The sequence below is a fragment of the Mus pahari genome, chromosome 7 (genome assembly GCF_900095145.1).
Source record: "Mus pahari chromosome 7, PAHARI_EIJ_v1.1, whole genome shotgun sequence".
NCBI lineage: Eukaryota > Metazoa > Chordata > Mammalia > Rodentia > Muridae > Mus > Mus pahari.
In genome coordinates, this window is record NC_034596.1 from 28711518 (window position 1) to 28728275 (window position 16758).

Genomic DNA, 16758 nt, shown 5'->3' on the forward strand with positions numbered 1-16758 from the left:
GGGCTCCTCCTCAGAGAATGCAAGGAAACACATCAGAAAAGGCATCTCACACACATTTCACAGATAGAGACACAGACTCTTCTGTGGCGTTTGAGGGGAGTCAGTCTACATACAACTATGTAGTCAGTGACAGGCTTGGTACATACCTATAGTCCTGTCACGTGGGAGGCTGGAGCAGAGGGATCATGAGTTTGAAGCTAGCCTGAGCTACATAAAAAACCTTATTTAAAAGCACAAACACTAACCAAACAATCAAGCAAACAAACACAACCTACAAATCTACTCCTCTGACGCCGTCAGTGCATTGGACATTTCACTTTGTACCAGATACGGACCCCGAGAGTTCTTCCTTCGGCACACACTGAGGTACACCATCTAGAGACCCGACAAACCTGGTAAGCCATGGTCCCGGCCCCTCTGCAAGTTCAGTGATGCCAGATCCAAGGTGCCCACGTTAGACAACACGAAGAGCTTCTCTGTCAGCTCCTCGTTCATCAGCTGCTCCGGCACTTGCAGCTTGGCTGGTCTTGCCAGGAGGCCTCTCACTATCGGATCCAAACCGCCTGAAAGACACCACGTACAAATCGAGAGAGGTCCCCAGGGCCCTGCTGAGCTCTGGGGACCCAGGATAGATTCTCCATTATAAAGCATGTTTACTCGTAAATGTCTCCGCACCTTCACCAAATTACCTTACGTGATCCCAAGATTTCCAGGTTCCCTAGGACACTGCCACTAATAGCATCCACGTGCCAAGGATGCACCTTCAGCACCTTAGGGACTAGACATAAGCAAGGTTTCGTTACTCAGGTTTATCATTAGTTACTTCCCACCAGCAGAATGTTTAGAGTCGGAGGAAATACTCCCTGGCCTCCACTGCCTGGAGCAGTAAGGTGTGGCCTGCTCTGGCAAACTCTCAGTTTCTCAGGAACCTTGCTCTCTAACCCACTGAAGCCCAGGCCATCCTCAGAGAAGGCCTCAAAGGAAGCAAAGCAGCCATTTCCCAGGTCTTGCCCTCCTTAGCTGCACTAATCCAGAGTTACATGCAATAACGCGTACTGAGAGGCCAGTTGTCTCGGGTTACCTACCCTTCCCCCACCCCCACACAATGGCAAGTGTATAATGCATCTTGAACTGGGTAGAGTGATTTGGGAAGGCCCCAAACCTCCCTTCTCATGATCTGCATGAAAGCAACGTGATGATCATTGGTGAGGGAAATGATGTCAGCTGCCACCATCTCTTCCCTCCAACCTGTCCCTGCACCTAACTTTGGAGCCAGGTTAGACATGATCAGAGGGACAGGAAGAACATGGGGGTGGGGGTGGGCAGAACGAGAAATGCGGGGAAGCATGAAAACCATCCTCCAGAGGAGAGCCAGAGAGCTGCAGGGTTTCGTTGTTATTGTTGTTTGCTTGTTTTTTGTTTTTGTTTTTGTTTTTGTTTTCAAATGCCAGCATCCTCTGCAGCACACAGTGCTGGTCTCACTAGGGAACAGGCATAGTGCTTAATGGTTAAGAAATGACAGCACCATCTATGAGGCATGGCCACCAGGGCACTTTTACTTCTCTGTCTCCAAACACAAAGAGAGCATACTCTACCTGGATAATCTATCCTGAGCTCCGAAGATCTCCAGATGTAAGTCAAGGCATTTCTCACAAACATGTCCCCTTTTTAAAAACTTAAGAGCGCTGGACTGGGAGTGGGGGGCAGGGGTAGGCGTACAGCTCAGCCAGTAAAGTGAGATGCACAGCCAGCACAAGAGCCCAGGTTTGTTCCTCAGAACCCAGGTGAATAATTGTAGGGCGTGAGGGTTGTGTGCTTGTAATTATGGTGTTGTAGTGGCAAAGACAGGGATTCCTGTGACTTGCTGTTTGTCAATCTAGTTTAATTGGTGAACTTCAGGTCAATTCAAGACCCTTTCTCAAAGGAAGTGAATTGCTTTCCTAAGGATGACATCCGAGGTTGTCCTTCAGCCTCTATTTGTATACACATGTACCGGGACACATAGAAATACAAATACAGAGAAACACACACACACACACACACACACACACACACACACACACACGCACACGCGCACAAATGGGGGAAAGGCTTTGAATACACTCACTCCCTCTAAATACTGATAAATTAGATAGCACTGGTATGGAAGGCAAAGGCTCATGCTGGGCTACCCCGGCTTGTGCTTAGCTGTAGGATTAAGTCAGGAGGTTTGCCATACCTTCCTGGATAAGCCTCCAGGGTCTGAAGAAGACATCACGCAGCTGCAACCTGGGGAGATCTGTGTGCTCCTGGAAATCAGTGTTTAGCCGTCTCACCAGTGGATGGACTGTGGCGTGGCCAAAACGGAAGGCGGCAGTGGAGAAGATGTTGGACACAGTAGGGTTCACAGTGGGGTTATAGCCTTCATAGGGACCCACATACTGCCTGAAGGCATCGGGACCCAGGATCTTGGGGATATAATCCCTCATGGTGATGATCTATAGAGGGGGAGAGAGATGTTCTCTGAGCAGGAACGGTGTTCAACACAGCCCAGGGATACCTGTAGGTCAACTGAAGGTTAAAGATCAAGCAATAGGGAGGGATTCTGCCCGGACATCCTTAGGACAGCTTATCATAGGATTCATGAGGCTCCCAAAGGACACAGCCCACAGACTCAGGCAGAAGTATGGGAAAGGACATACCCATCAGGCAAGAGTATAACCCACGGGAATGTAATAAAGAGAGGGGGGTGGGGGAGGAGGAGGAGGAGAAGGAGAAGGAGGAGGAGGAGGAGGAGGAGGAGGAAAAGGAGGAAAAGGAGGAGGAAGAGAAGGAAGAAGAGGAGGAGAGAAGACTGAGGAGGAGGAGAACATAAATCTAGAGAGCATCTTTCCTGTTCACTGAGGTTAGCACTTTCCTATTGAGAACAGGCCACTGGATGATTAATGTTCAGGTCAGCTAAGTTCTTCAGATTTGCAGAATTAAACCCCTCTGTCTTTACTGAGCTCATATAAGGACATAGCAGTGATTCATACCTCAAATACTATAGAACTTTCCCAAGGAGAAACACGGAACCAGGGCCCTCACCCACCACAGCAGTTTTGTACATGAGAACGGCCAGCCGTGGACCTGTGTGCAGCAGCCCCTTGGGCCTTCTTTGGATGACTTGCCAAGCCTCACATACAGAATATGATCCCTAAAGGGGCAGCAGGGAAAGGCACTTCTGGGATGATCCCTGGGAATCGCACCTCTGGAGAAACTCAGTGCCTACTACCCTTGCCTGCACATTCCAGCGGCTAGGAAAGAAGAATGAAGTAAGGGCCTGAATCTCTCTGCCCCTGTGACGCTTATCTTCAGAGAAGGGGAAATACCAAACTGGCTGGGTCTGGAAGTCATGACCAGGGAGAGAATCACCACAGATTCATCTCACAACACAAGGGGAAGCTAGCCAGCTTTGGTGAGTGGGGGCTTCTGTTGTCATGGACGGATACCCCACTGGGCACAAAGAAGTCAGTGTCTGGCCAGCTCTCTGACAATGGCAGGGATCGTTAGGCTCTGATCATGTTAGAAAGCTACTATAGAAAACTGCTTCGGTTCGACCCTCTTCAGAGATACCGATGTGAGATTCTGCTAAGGGTACGCACAGTGATTAAAACACCAAAAGTACCTGTATACGTATGCCTGCCAAGCAAAGTTAGAGCTGCGCAGCGAAGCTCATTTCACTCAGAGTTTACGATGAGCCTCAGCTTCAAGGTTTCATATACCTCATTTCTACTTTCTTATCTAACCCAGCACAGCATAGGCACACACAGACATATGGCTATAAATGGGCACAGACAAATACGACCCACTACAGAAACATACACACAGAACAGATGCACGGCACAATTTAAACTCATGTGACAAATGCCACGCAGACACGCAAAGCACGCAGATACTGAGCGCAGATAACAGTATACACCGTGCACGTGACTCCTTAAGCAGAGGTGACAGACACCCAGTGTATGCACAGGTCCTAAACTGTTTGACTACTTCAAATAGTTTGGTTTGGCAAAGATGTTCCAGCCCTGAATGTTGCCTGTCTTCATGTCCTCTGGACGCTCATATTCTTCTTACTCCCAGCAACACAAAGACTAATGTCTGGTCCTCAAGTGCCCAAGGCCATGGTAGGTCAGTTGCTCCAGGCTTCTCCTTGCAGCTATCTACAGGAGGACAACACTCACCCCCTATTCCTAGGCAAGACTGAAGCGATCTACTCCACAGGGTCTCTGAAGACACAGGCAGGATGTCAAGTACCCAGCACAGGGCCTATTCTAACCTGACATGGGAAGGGATTGATATGAAGTGAATCAATCCTCCATCACAATCCAGGGGGACCGTGAAGTCAGTACTGCACTGACTTTTAGTGTGATTTTTCTCTTGCACAACGGATCAGTGACCAACAGGGATCTCCATTTGAGATCCTTTGGTTTTTAAAAAGAATCATAAAATAAAGATCAAGAAACCAACTGTAGTTTAACGCGACAGAAATGAGTAGGAACTTCATTATTACCAAAACACAAGCCAGAATCCATCTACTTACCCACCTCACAGGCCTGCTACTAAGGGTATTGGAGCTATAGTCTGTTTGGCTCTGTGAGTTCCAAGTACCAGGCAGCAGCCTTTAAAGGGACTACTGCTGGGTACAGTTGTGGGTGCAGGAGTTCTGTGGCTTAGGGTTACTATAGATGACCCAGTGATTGGACAACAAAGCCACAAGGAGCCTCTTGGTAGTAGGAGCGCTTTGCTTACATAAACTCGTGCTTTGGATGTCCCCACTTGAGTATTCCAAGGTGATCCTGTCAGAAACTAAGAAAGCCCATGGTGGTCCCACTGGATACTCCCCTGGGCTCACACTGGCTCTGTGGACACATCTTAGGATCTGTACCGCCCCAGCACAGAGGCACATACCTGGTGCAGTGCCCCTACCACCTTGCGCGCCTCCTGGTAGGCAGTGTTGGCGCTCCAGTGCGCATTGATAGCCTTGAAGGCCGCAGCCAGGCGGTTGTGCTCGCGCAGCCACAAGGTGTGCACCGCTGCCAGGGCAGGGACCTCGCTAGCGCGACTGTCGCCAGCCAGGAAGCAGGGCGTGCGGTTGGCACGTGGGGCGCCAGGCTCTGGAGCACAGGCGGCTGTTGCGAAGGGCAGGTAGGCGCGGCCCGCGTCTAGGTGGAGAGTGTTGACGCGCAGCATCCCCGCCGAGCTGCTCCAGTTGCGCAGCTGCTTCTCAACGCCAGGGGAGCTGCCATACACGGTAGAAGCATCAAGGAAGGAGGTCAAGCCATTCATCTGCTGCCTCGGATTGGCGGCAGACAGGTTGCCAAAGAGAGCACCATGGTCCCCAGTGCCACAAGCGGCTGAGGAGCGGTAGAAAGGCAGGCATGCAGTGGTCCTTGAGGAGTTTGAGGGAAGCTGCGGCAGAGGGGAGACTGGATGTCACTTCCAGCTCTTGGGCCGTTTTAGAATCTTAAATCATAAAATAAATTTGTGTTAATTAGATGATGGGTAAGGGGGTAATACTTATTGCTGAGTGACAACCCCTGGTTTAGAGCATGCGCACAACATGGTGTGGGAGTGATGGGATAAGTTGCACACATAAAATGGTATTGTCAAAGGAGTGCATTGAATGTCCAAGGAGCATAAATATGTTGGAAGCTCCTGGGGACAGGGCATGGGAAGGAGACTTTGCATTTTATTTCAAGCTTTTCTGTTTAACGTTTGAAAAGTCATATGTCATTTCATAATAAGTGAAGAGTTGAGGGAAATTACCTGTATGGGAAAGCAGGGATTTTGGTTCTCACAGGTCAGCTGGCAGTCGACACCTCCCCAGAAGGCTGCTGTGCTAGTGCTCTGTGGTGTGAGAGCCATGTCGTGATCGATGTACTGTCCCCACACCGGCAGAAAATCAGAGTACTGGTCATCTTCGGTCACAGCCTCATTGGAAACTTGAATGAGGTGCCTTGTCACCTCCCGTACCTGGGTAAAAGAGAACAGCTTCCAGTGGAGTCGTTAAACTGCCTGTGGTCAATAAAGGAGCCCTTGGAGTCTTACATTCATGGTGAGGCTCTTGTTCACAGCTCTGGAGAGCCCTGGAAAGACCTGTTTAACCGGAAGAGTCAAGATGGAAGACAGACACATTTGGGCTTCGATGCAGAGATTATTGTAGGTTTCTAAGCGTATGCAGTCTGGTCACGTGGGTCTTTAACTTTGGAGAGTCTTCTTGACCATTGTTAGAGAGTTGTGACTTGGGGTGGAAGACATGGATAGATTCCGCCTTGCAGACTTCGTTGGAGGAGCCGTAGAGTAGGCCATAGTGTAGCCTTTAGAAGGTAGGAAGGAGGAGGCTGAAGACATAGTCAATGGTAAAAGCATCTGTCTTGTGTTTCGTGTGTGAAGCACTGGGCTTGAAGCTCAGCACCCCAACCACAAACACATGTGCGAAAGTCAAGGAGTGGGGTTCCCCACAAGAACCTCTCAGAGGACACAGTCCTGAGACACCTCGACTTTAGACACTTTAGACTTATGGCCTACAGAACTGAAAAAATCTAACGTCTGTGTTAGTATAGCCACTAAAATTTTATTAATTTTAGAATAAAGTCAAGAAATGTAAGAAAAGAATAAAATCAAGAAATGAAAAAATAATAAAATCAAGAATAAAAGGCTACCTATAAACATACTTAAGTGCTAATTCCTGTAGATAATAAATCCATAGACAAATCCAAATTTGTACAGTCTCATTATGGAGCTCAAAAGACCTCAGGATTTGAACTGGCCTAATGCTGACCAAACAATGGAAGAGAACCATCTGGTGGGAAGTTGAGGGCAGACATATGTATTTTGCTTTCTCTGTGAGCCCTGGTACCCAACTCTACCTGCAGGTCCTTACCGACTACGTGAAACACTTGGCTCTCTCACCAAAAAGATACTTTAAAAACGGCCTATGTACAGGGGTGAATTCCCATTGGAGAACTTTGTGATGGTAAAGGTGTCAGTCTATAGTTGACTGGGTCATCTCCTCACTTCTGGTAACTGGTTTTATCTATGTTGAGCTGAGTACCTGCTATCTGTCAGACATTGTGAAAATTCTGTTGTGGAATGTGGCATAGGAACAAATATTGAGTTATCCACTGATATGGAGAGTCAAACTAGGGCCAAGATGGAGCATGTTTTGATGATGTAGATCAATGGACCTGATGGCAAATGTTGGGCCAAAGAAAAGGAAGGAAATGAATGTATTCATATCCCCCCTCCCAAATATGCCTCTGGTAGCAAAATAGTAGCTTGCATCTGCACATATATAGTGTGCATGAGTGAATTCATTAATGAATATATGTCATTGCTGAACCTTGTCTTCCACCTGATGAATAAAATAATTTATTTAAGAATACTAAAGAGCTTATCAAGAGAAAAGGTATAAAATTAGATGAGAGTGACTTTAAATCTCAGTTGTTCTCCTCACTGGCTGAGTGTGTCTAACCCTCAGAGCCTCATCCACAGGTATCACACACACCTCAGGGCTCCAACTTTTTCTGAAGTTTGGAGATGTTTGCATAATAGATCATCCCAGCAGTCGCCCATTGCCCCCCCCCCCCCAAGGCTGGAGGAGTGTGATAGCATTATGGGAAACCTGTTCTTGTGGAAGTAGGTTCTAAATGAGTACCAACCGGTGGCAGTGGGAAGCCGTGGTATAAGAAATTAGGGTTCCAGCCTCTGGGCTGACTGAAGCCGTCTTCGTAGACAGGAGGCAGCCATCTTGCTAGGGCTGTGTTGGAGGCTCCCCATCTGGGGTGATCTCTGTGGGAACAAATGAAGGGATGTGTTTGAGATGGAAGAAAATGAAGAAATATTGAGGTCTCAATACAGTGTAACTCACTCAAGATGATACACTCTGGGAGTATCTCTAAGTCTCTAGGTGGGCCTTAACAGTTAGTCTTCCTGATGGACCTCTCTGGGCTATGTGGAAGGAACTGACTTCGAGTAGCTTAGTCTTTAACCCTCCTGAGGAGGGATCCCACCTCGAGTAGCTCTGCCTGCTGATAACCACCTCACACTGCTCCGCCCAGGAGACTTCCTAAGGTTTCTCTCCGAAATAGGGCGCTTGCCCTTCTAGAATGTACTATGGAGGTCCTACTCAGAGAACAGATATTGGGGGCATTCAAAGGGACTATCTGAAATACTGTAATATTTAAACACCTGTAATCAAGACACATCCAGGGCCCTCGTACTTATCAGGATGATAATATTTCTACTAGAAATAAAGATACCCAGGAAAATACCAGAAGTGAGAAGACTACGGAGGGGATACATATTAATATGTGCATTTGAATTAAAAATAAAATTAGACCTTTTTCTGAGTTAATTGCTTTGACTTAAGAACGAGCCCTATCACCAAGGCTAAAGGGGGATGTTTTCTACACTCAAACACTGATCTGTGATTTTATTCTTTGGTCAAAATAGAACTAGGTAAAAATATATTTCAGGTCCACGTTAAGGCAAATGTGAGTTGACCAATCTTTACTGATTTCCCAAGCTGCCTCTGAGCATATCAGGAACACCACCTCTAAGCCAAAGGGAAAAGAAAGGGTATAATTAAATACTGTTTGACACATTTTTTTTCCAGAAGCTGAGAAATTGAAATATGAATGATTGGTGACTAATCCCAATGAAAAGCAGATGTTTTTCAAGTCGTGTTTAAGTAGAACCACCACCTGGCTTTTGTTGTTTTATGATAGACCAGTACATGTTTGGTTTTGGGAGAGTCTCAAGTAGCCCAGTCTGGCTTTGAATTGGCTATGGGTGACCTTGAATTTCTGATCCTCCTGCCTCTACCTCTCCAGTAGTAGGATTACAAGCACGTGTTAACCATGTCCATATACTAGTATGCAGTGTTGACACTTGAAGTCAAGGCTTTGTGTATACTAGGCAAGAGCACTACAAACTGTGCTGCTTCTTTGGCTCCAATGAGTGATTTTAATGAAAGCTCAATTGTATGTTCACTTTCTTGTATATCTCAGAAAGAATTTTGAAACCCAGATTCAATTTTCAGAATAAACTTCTTCGGTGACTACAAGTTCACATGTATAGGATTTCCCCAGATCCTTTTATTGAAGGGGGGGGGGAGTGGCCACTTCTGCCCACCTCTTGACCCCCGTAAGAGGGAACTGTGCTCAGGGACTTAATCTGAGTCCTGGATATTGGAGGGATAGGTCAGAAAGGTACAGAAGGACAGAGCAGAGTTTCGGAGTTAAAGGTGGGTGGGTGACTACTGTTCACGGCCTGAGAGGCCACAAAGAGAGGGATTTGACATAGGGGCCCCTGAGATTTTGACTTTGAAAACTGTAACCTTCATTCCTTCCAGGGAAGCCAGTAGGCTGACTCCAGAGCATCACCTCTCCTTTTGTTCCTCCAGATCCAATGCCCCAGTCTCATCCCCAGCTCTGTCGCTGAACCTAATGCCTGCTGCAGTCTCCCTTGCTTCTCCGATCCCATCCCCAACAGATCCGGACCATCTTCTTCTTCTCCAACTTCCCTGTCCCCAACTTATCCCAGCAACCAGGCCTCTGAGCCAGCAGGTATTCCCTGGGAACACAGCAGCTGAGCAGTACAGGGAAACAAGGAAAAGAAATGACGACCTTCTCCCCCCCCCCCCCCCCCCGTCTTTCCCTTGAACCTCAACCCCCCACTCTCACTCAGAACTCTGAAACAGAACACCTGCCATAGCCTTCCCTGCCCCTGCTCACATCCCCTGTGGACCCCACGGAACTTTCCCTCCTAATCTCCCTCTGGCCACCCACTGTTTTATCTCAATCCCCAACTCCAGCAGGCTCTCCCTGCTAACCCACAGACCACGCCCTCCAGGAAAACAGGCTGACTGCAGATCCATTCCCTCTCCTCCCCTCCTCCCGTTCCTGTCAATCCAATGCTCCAGGTTCACCCCCAGATTCTATAGCAAATCTGAAGTGACCTCTCTTCACTCTCTACCTCTATCCCAAGGAAGCGAAATAAGCAGCTCATGGCAGAATATTTTGCTCTCCTCACCACTGTGAACCCCTTAGGACCCATTACTAAACATCAATTCCCCATTCCCAGAAACACATTTTATCTGGAACCTCCAGTGGCTACACCTACCATGTACACATAAAAGTTTCTAGCAGACCACACACAGTCAACACACACTTTCCTAAAATTCAGAGTGAAAACAGAAACCAAGGAACAGAACACCCACCCAATGAAGACAAGACCAGTTATCAGCACAATCCTTTTCCCAACCCGATGCCTAGACACCAGTGTAAAAACACAATCAGTAACAGTCAGGACAGAAAGTTTTTATTGGAACTCAGCAGCTCTACCACAGCAGGCTCTAAGAGCTGAGGCACAAGGAAGAAAAATGGAAAAAACTAAACAAACAAACAAACAAAAAACACTTTTTAAAAGCCTGTAAAAAAAAAAAAAAGATAGAGGTTTCTAAAAGTGGAAATAAAGAAATCCCTTAAAGAAATCCAGGAAACACAACAGTGGAAGGAAATAAATGAAATTGTTCAAGACCTGTGAAAAGAAATACAATCAATAAAAAACAAAACAAGCCCTGAAAACTCCCCAAATTGAGAGAAGTTTGGAAATAAAAGAAATGAGGAATTTGAATAGGAACTGCAGAGTCAAGCTTCACCAATGGAACATAAGAGATGGGAGACAGAATCTCAGGTATTGAAGGTACAATAGAAGAAATTATTTATATCAATCAAAGAAAATGTTAAAGCTAAAAACAAACAAACAAACCCTAGCACAAAACATCCAGGAAACCTGGGACACCATGAAACGACCAACTAAGAATAGCAGGAATAAATGAAAGAAAATAAGCCCAGGTCAAGACTCAGAAAATATTTTTAACAAAAATCATTGAAGAAAACTTTCCAAACCTAAAGGAGAAAGCATTATAGAATACCAAATAGATTGGACCAGAAAGCCAAGTCCCCTTGGCACATAATAATCAGAACACCAAACATACAGAACAAAGAAAGTGTAGTAAAAGGTGCAAAGGAGATGTCTTCTCAATGGAGGCTCTAAAAGATATGCATCAGACTCTAAGAGACCAGAGGCCAGCCCAGACTAATGTACTCAACAGAACTTTCAGTTACCAGAGGTGGACAAAATAAAGCATTCCGTGGTAAAAACCAAATTGAAGCAGTATTTATCTACAAATCCAGCTCCACAGATTGTGTTTGAAGGAAAACTCCCCCCTAGGGAGGTCACCTACGACTTAATGAACCAGTGTCCACTATTTTGGGCAGTCTGATAAACTATCAGTTTGCCATTTTGCTCCAGAAATCCCTTGTCTCCACACCCTGAGTTTTGGGGTTATAGATGGGCTGCCATATGCACCTAACATCGACATGGACTCTGGGGACCCAATTGATCCCCCATGTGGCAAGCAATTTACAAGCCCACGTAAGTGATTTTAAAGATCTTTTGGAGTATTTCAATATTGTTTTTTTCCTTACGCTCTCTCTTGTGGATAGACTTTGTAACCCTTCCTTTGTCTGAGATGCTCTGCAGATGAAAAGGGGATCGGTTATGTATTACAAAGGACTGCTTGAAATGGCCCTGGAGGGGAAAGGCTTCATTGTTTACATGTTGGCTGCTTCACCTAAGAACATTCCAGGAGGACTACTTAGTAACAGGCCAATGCTCCAAAGAGACTTGATAAATTTTGTACTTCTGGAGAGACAGCGAGTGGAAAACAATTCTACTATTAATATACTTCGTTGACATCTAGCCCACCAGTTGGCTTAATTTGGATTAGTGCTTTTAATTAGCAACATGAAGGCAGCCAGCCTTTTGCACAGATTTGTTACAGTCAGCTGTTCCTTACTGTAGCTCCACAAAGTACATCTCTCAGAGGCCTTATTTCACCCAGTCAAACTAACATGTTTACACAACCTTGCTGTGAGTTCTTTTTCACCTGTTGGCTTTTATATTTCAGAATCCCACTAGGTCATCTTAGGTGCTCAAGAACACTGCTGTGAACACACAGTGTATTGCTGAAGCTGTACAATTAGGATCAGCTGCTTAACGGGACCCCAGATGGACATTATTGAATGTCTCTCGTTGGCTCTGGGCCACATAAACACCCATGAGGATGTGCTGAAAGAGCCTTCATCCTTAGTGGAATCGCTGTATCGCACTGCACTCATCTTCAGCTCTTCCTTTTATTAGGCTTGGATTGATGGTGGCCATTCAAACACGCTGGCAGCAGCACGAACAGAAACAGTTCTGAAAGTGCTTTTCCAGGGAGTGGTACCTGCTCTTCCCTCAGAGCTCCAGTGATGGGGGACTTAGGCACAGGCACCTCAGTGTTCCACATTCTAACAAGGAAGATGCTCTTATACCTCCAGCTCAACAGAGAAGCTGCTGTGCTGGGAGATACCATTTGGTTGTTTTTCTGGCCACTTACCCAGCCCCAACACATATGAGAAAACAACAGACTAGCCCTGGATCATGTATAAGTTTGTTTGTTTTTTCCTCACTTCTACAGGCATGCTGCTTTCTCAGCAGTAAGGTAGAATTACATGGAATGAGGAAGGTGACTGCTTTGCATGAGGCAGGTACACAGAACTGCTCAGCATGCCTCAGGAGTCATGTGGTTCCAGAGTGACCCAAGGGGTTTTCACTACACTTCTGGCCTGGAGGAATGAGGAAACTTGTTTTTTGATTGGGGGGTGGGAGGAACTCTGACAAGAGCTGCGTCACTGGAGACAGCTAAACCATCCTGGAAGTGGGCTTGTCATTGCTGTGGTCAGTGAAGCACGTTGGGACCTCTCAGATGGGAATGCGCTTTTCTATACCTTCTTCAAGAGTTTAAATTTTTCTCTTCTGGAGCCACTGTACCCATGTCTGAGAGTACTATAGGACACCAGCACCAACTTCTCCTTTTCCTTTAAGGTTAATGAGTTTCTTTGGGGTGCACTGATATCCCACATAATCCAGAGGATTTGTCTTGATTTCTAATATCTAGTTTCCACCTTGTTAAGTGACATCTTCCCTTTTGAATACTAAAGTATGACTTAGACTCTGCATGGGTTCATGTCTGTAACAGCTATTGTTGGAAGCAGCAAAAACTATCAATGCATAGACTTCCCCCAAAGGAGATGAGTGTGATAATTTCTCCCAGGAAAGCTTCAAAGAGTATCACAACTTCATGAACTATGTTAGAACCCAAATGATAAAAGTAAGGACTAAAGGTGTCTGTGAATTTGTGCCCAGAAGACATGCATCTAGGGAAAATACTTACTGTGCATGTAGATTCCCAGAAATCACCAGGCCTCCCCAGAGCATCACACCTGCTGCTAGCTAGTCCTTCTGGAATGGTCTTAATTAAAACTGTTAGTTATCAGGAATTCAATTATTTCACAATGTGTTTGGAAACCAAACTCCAAGTTTCATTTAACTATCAGGGAATGACTAGAGAAACCTCTATAACAAATTACATTCTATGTGCAGATGGAGTTGGAAATTCTTCTGGAAACAGAAACACAACAATTAAATTTTTGTTTCAGAGTCAGCCATTTCCCCTAGGAATTATTTCTATGTCTTTAGACTCGATTAAACAGAAATGTGCCTCAGGAAGAGGAGTGACTACGGATTAGCCTGCAGGGAAGAAGCTGACACGCTGGCCCTTAGTAGGATTCGTCCTCTGCAGACCATGGCACATGTCTGTCTTTGAGCGGGAGGCACAGTTGTTTGGGCTAAGGTTAGACTCCCCTGAGTCAACTCTGGTAAGGAAGTAATAAGACCACAAGGGCTCATCAGGGCTTATCCCAGACTTTTCACAGAATGAAAAGCTTGCTTTAACTCTGAGATGCAAGAATACCCTGAGAACAGTCATGCCACCTGCTTACTGTGGGAGCCTTCCAGAATTGCTCTCCTTGGAAAAGCATGGTGAGTTACACTGGGATATTTTAAGGCTCTAGTCTGGCGCAAAGAACAAAGAAGTTAGATGCAGAAGAGTCACTTCATGGTGACAGTCATAGTAATTATCACTAGGCTCCAGAAGACACGTATGATTGGTAGGGTGAGTCACATTCTTATCTGTGTCCTTTTCCAGAGGCCTTGGGGCATGATCTCAAGGGGTTGGGATACATGCTCTCCCCTGTCCTCGTCTGTTACCATGCTAAATGGAAGGGTCAGAACTGTTCCTCAAGGGCGAAGCTTTGGATCCCAGGCTGTCCTCTAAGAAGTACTACACATATCTGCGTCTACCTGCAGGGAAGGGCTCTTGGTGTCCCACTCTTGCTGTTCCTTCACTTCTTGTAGAGCTTCACCTGCCCTTTCTTTTCCATTTAGTTCCTTAAGTAGAAGACTGCCCTTGAGGTAGGTGGGCATCTCTCCTTATAGGGTGTCATGGACTATATAAAGCAGAGAGAGTCAATCAGCAGCAAGCTCTCACGGACCTGGGTTGTAGTTTAATCTATTTTTGTCAGAAGGGCTAGCCTCCCTTGAACTATCTGGGGTCTCTCATGCCTCTTCTATGTTGTGGGAGGCACTTTTTAAACACAGTATTTGTAACATGATTTATCTGTTTCAACCAGACAATATGTGTTAAGTCATGGGGACAGAGGCATGGCTCTGAACCATCTCATACTTGGGATCCCTCCACAGTGCCAAGCATGTATGAGCAGGATGTTCATACATCTTGCTCACCATCTTTACCTGTTCTGCTATGACCTTTTCTCTACCCTTCAGTGCAAGCCCCCAGCCCATTGAAGTACATCAAAGGCTTTAGTATTTAGTTGGATCTTAGGTAGCTTGCTTTCCTTATTCTAGAATCTTTCCTGGAGACTGTTTTTAAAAACATGAAAGAACATCCATGCTTTCCACTGGTAGGTTCCTAAACCCAACCAACATGGTGTTGGTTATAGGTAGCAGATATGGATCTACAAATCTTGCGGGTCAAAAACAGTCATCACTTCATTAGGGCTTCATAATGCAAGCTGAAGGATCCTGCTAATAAACAGTCATATAGGGAAAAGCTCAATAATAAGAGTACAGCAAGGGTGAGAGAAAAAGCCTACAGGGGTGAATAGAACACACCCAGGTCTGAGAAACAGTCCTGAAAGGCAACTGTTGGATCAAAGGACTGAGAGTTTGTCCATCTTAGTCTCAGGATCCCTCTAAGCGGGCAGTTCTGAGTCTCTAACATCTACTCACATGGAAGTTGCTTGGTGGGTGGGTCCAGCCTTTTTACCTTTGAATTCCTGCACTTGGTACAGTTTTCAGTTCCTTGGGATACAGGTTTGTGGTATAAGCTCCGTGGTAAGCAGTACTTAGGGGGTTGTAGTTTCAGGGAAGGAAACAGTGGCCAGGGATAGAAACTGCCCCTGCAGCCAAGTTGTGATAACCAAAGCAGCTCTGCCAAGGGAATGGTTGATGCTCCGCAGAGTTTCAGCTGGGAGGAGGAGGGGGCGATGGCAGTCTGATAGTCACCTGGTGTTTTCTAGGGGCCAACAGCAATCAGATCAGCAAGAACCTACTGACGATGAAAATCTGAATCCCAACAAAGTCATGTTTACAGGTGGTGGTGACTGGGGAAAGCGCTCTGCTTTGTCCCATTCCTCACAGCCACCCGACTTTAACTCCTTGAGTAGAAAAAGCCAACCTCCAGGTGACTATTCTTTGATAGTAAGATCCACACTGGCTCCTAGCATCTGACCGAGGTCTTTGTTTCTGTTGCATTCTATCTGTTTTCCTAGTAGGGTTACAACCTCTGGGATCAGTTGTATACCCCTCTTCTCATAATTATCAGAATTCAGCAATAAACTCTCACATGCATGAGGCTCCTTGGCTCAGGATAAGGTACTAACCCAGTTCAGCATGTAAACAACAATGTCCTAAATACACTGAACATCGTTTATGGAGACACACACAAAGCTCCCGTTAGTGCCCACTACAAATGTCACAGAAATTACCAAATGAGGAACCTATGGGTAAGATGATGGATTAGAAGCCCTCATCAACCTGATAGAACTTAACATCTATCTGGTAGATTTCTGTGCATGCCTATATGGGAAGATGCATCTTCATTGTGTGTGAGAAGATTCCTTTGGTAGGGGATCCTGGACTATATAAGTGGAGAAAGCCAGCCAAGCACTGTTCAGTGTTTTCTTTCATGACCAGGGGTACAATGTGAGCAGCTGCTTTGTGATCCTGTCGCACTGTATCGTTCTCTACAACAATATAGCCCCGATCTGGATGTCAGAATAGACTCTCTCTCCCTTCAGTTTTTGTAAGGGTATTTTACCATCACAGCAGGAAAGGAAACTAAGACAACCTCAGTGTGACCCACAGAAAGAAAATACCCAGTAGTATTATAGAAGAGCAGTAGTCACTAATCTAACAAAGCTGAAAATATTTTAACAAAGCCGAGGCTCACTGGGAATCTGGAGGGAATGGCTCAGGAAGGAAGCCTCCTGCTATTGCCTGGGTAAGTGGTGACCCTGGATCTGAGGCACATTGCTGAACTCAGGGTAGATGTGCTGAAATCAAGACAAGAGAATTAGCTTGATCTGAAACCACATGGTGGTTGCAGAAGCAGACTCTGATAGAGGTAGCCAGAGTCCTGGGAAGAGGAACCTGCCCAGCTGAAAAGGTAAGCAGCAGTGTGAAGTGTGGTCAGCAGCAGTGTGAAGTGTGGTCAGCAGCAGTGTGAAGTGTGGTCAGCAGCAGTGTGAAGTGTGGTCAGCAGCA

General features: G+C 46.0%; 1 protein-coding gene across 1 annotated transcript in view; it reads right to left on the reverse strand.

Annotated features, from left to right (window-relative positions):
• Tpo (thyroid peroxidase) overlaps window positions 1-16758 on the reverse strand; it is a 65354-nt gene that overhangs the window by 31495 nt on the left and 17101 nt on the right. The window contains exons 5-9 of the mRNA XM_021202360.1: window positions 7683-7812; window positions 5788-5994; window positions 4930-5430; window positions 2219-2477; window positions 393-563 (exon numbers count right to left, since the gene is read on the reverse strand). Coding sequence (XP_021058019.1) covers window positions 393-563; window positions 2219-2477; window positions 4930-5430; window positions 5788-5994; window positions 7683-7812 — 1268 coding nt within the window. The remainder of the gene's footprint in view (window positions 1-392; window positions 564-2218; window positions 2478-4929; window positions 5431-5787; window positions 5995-7682; window positions 7813-16758) is intronic.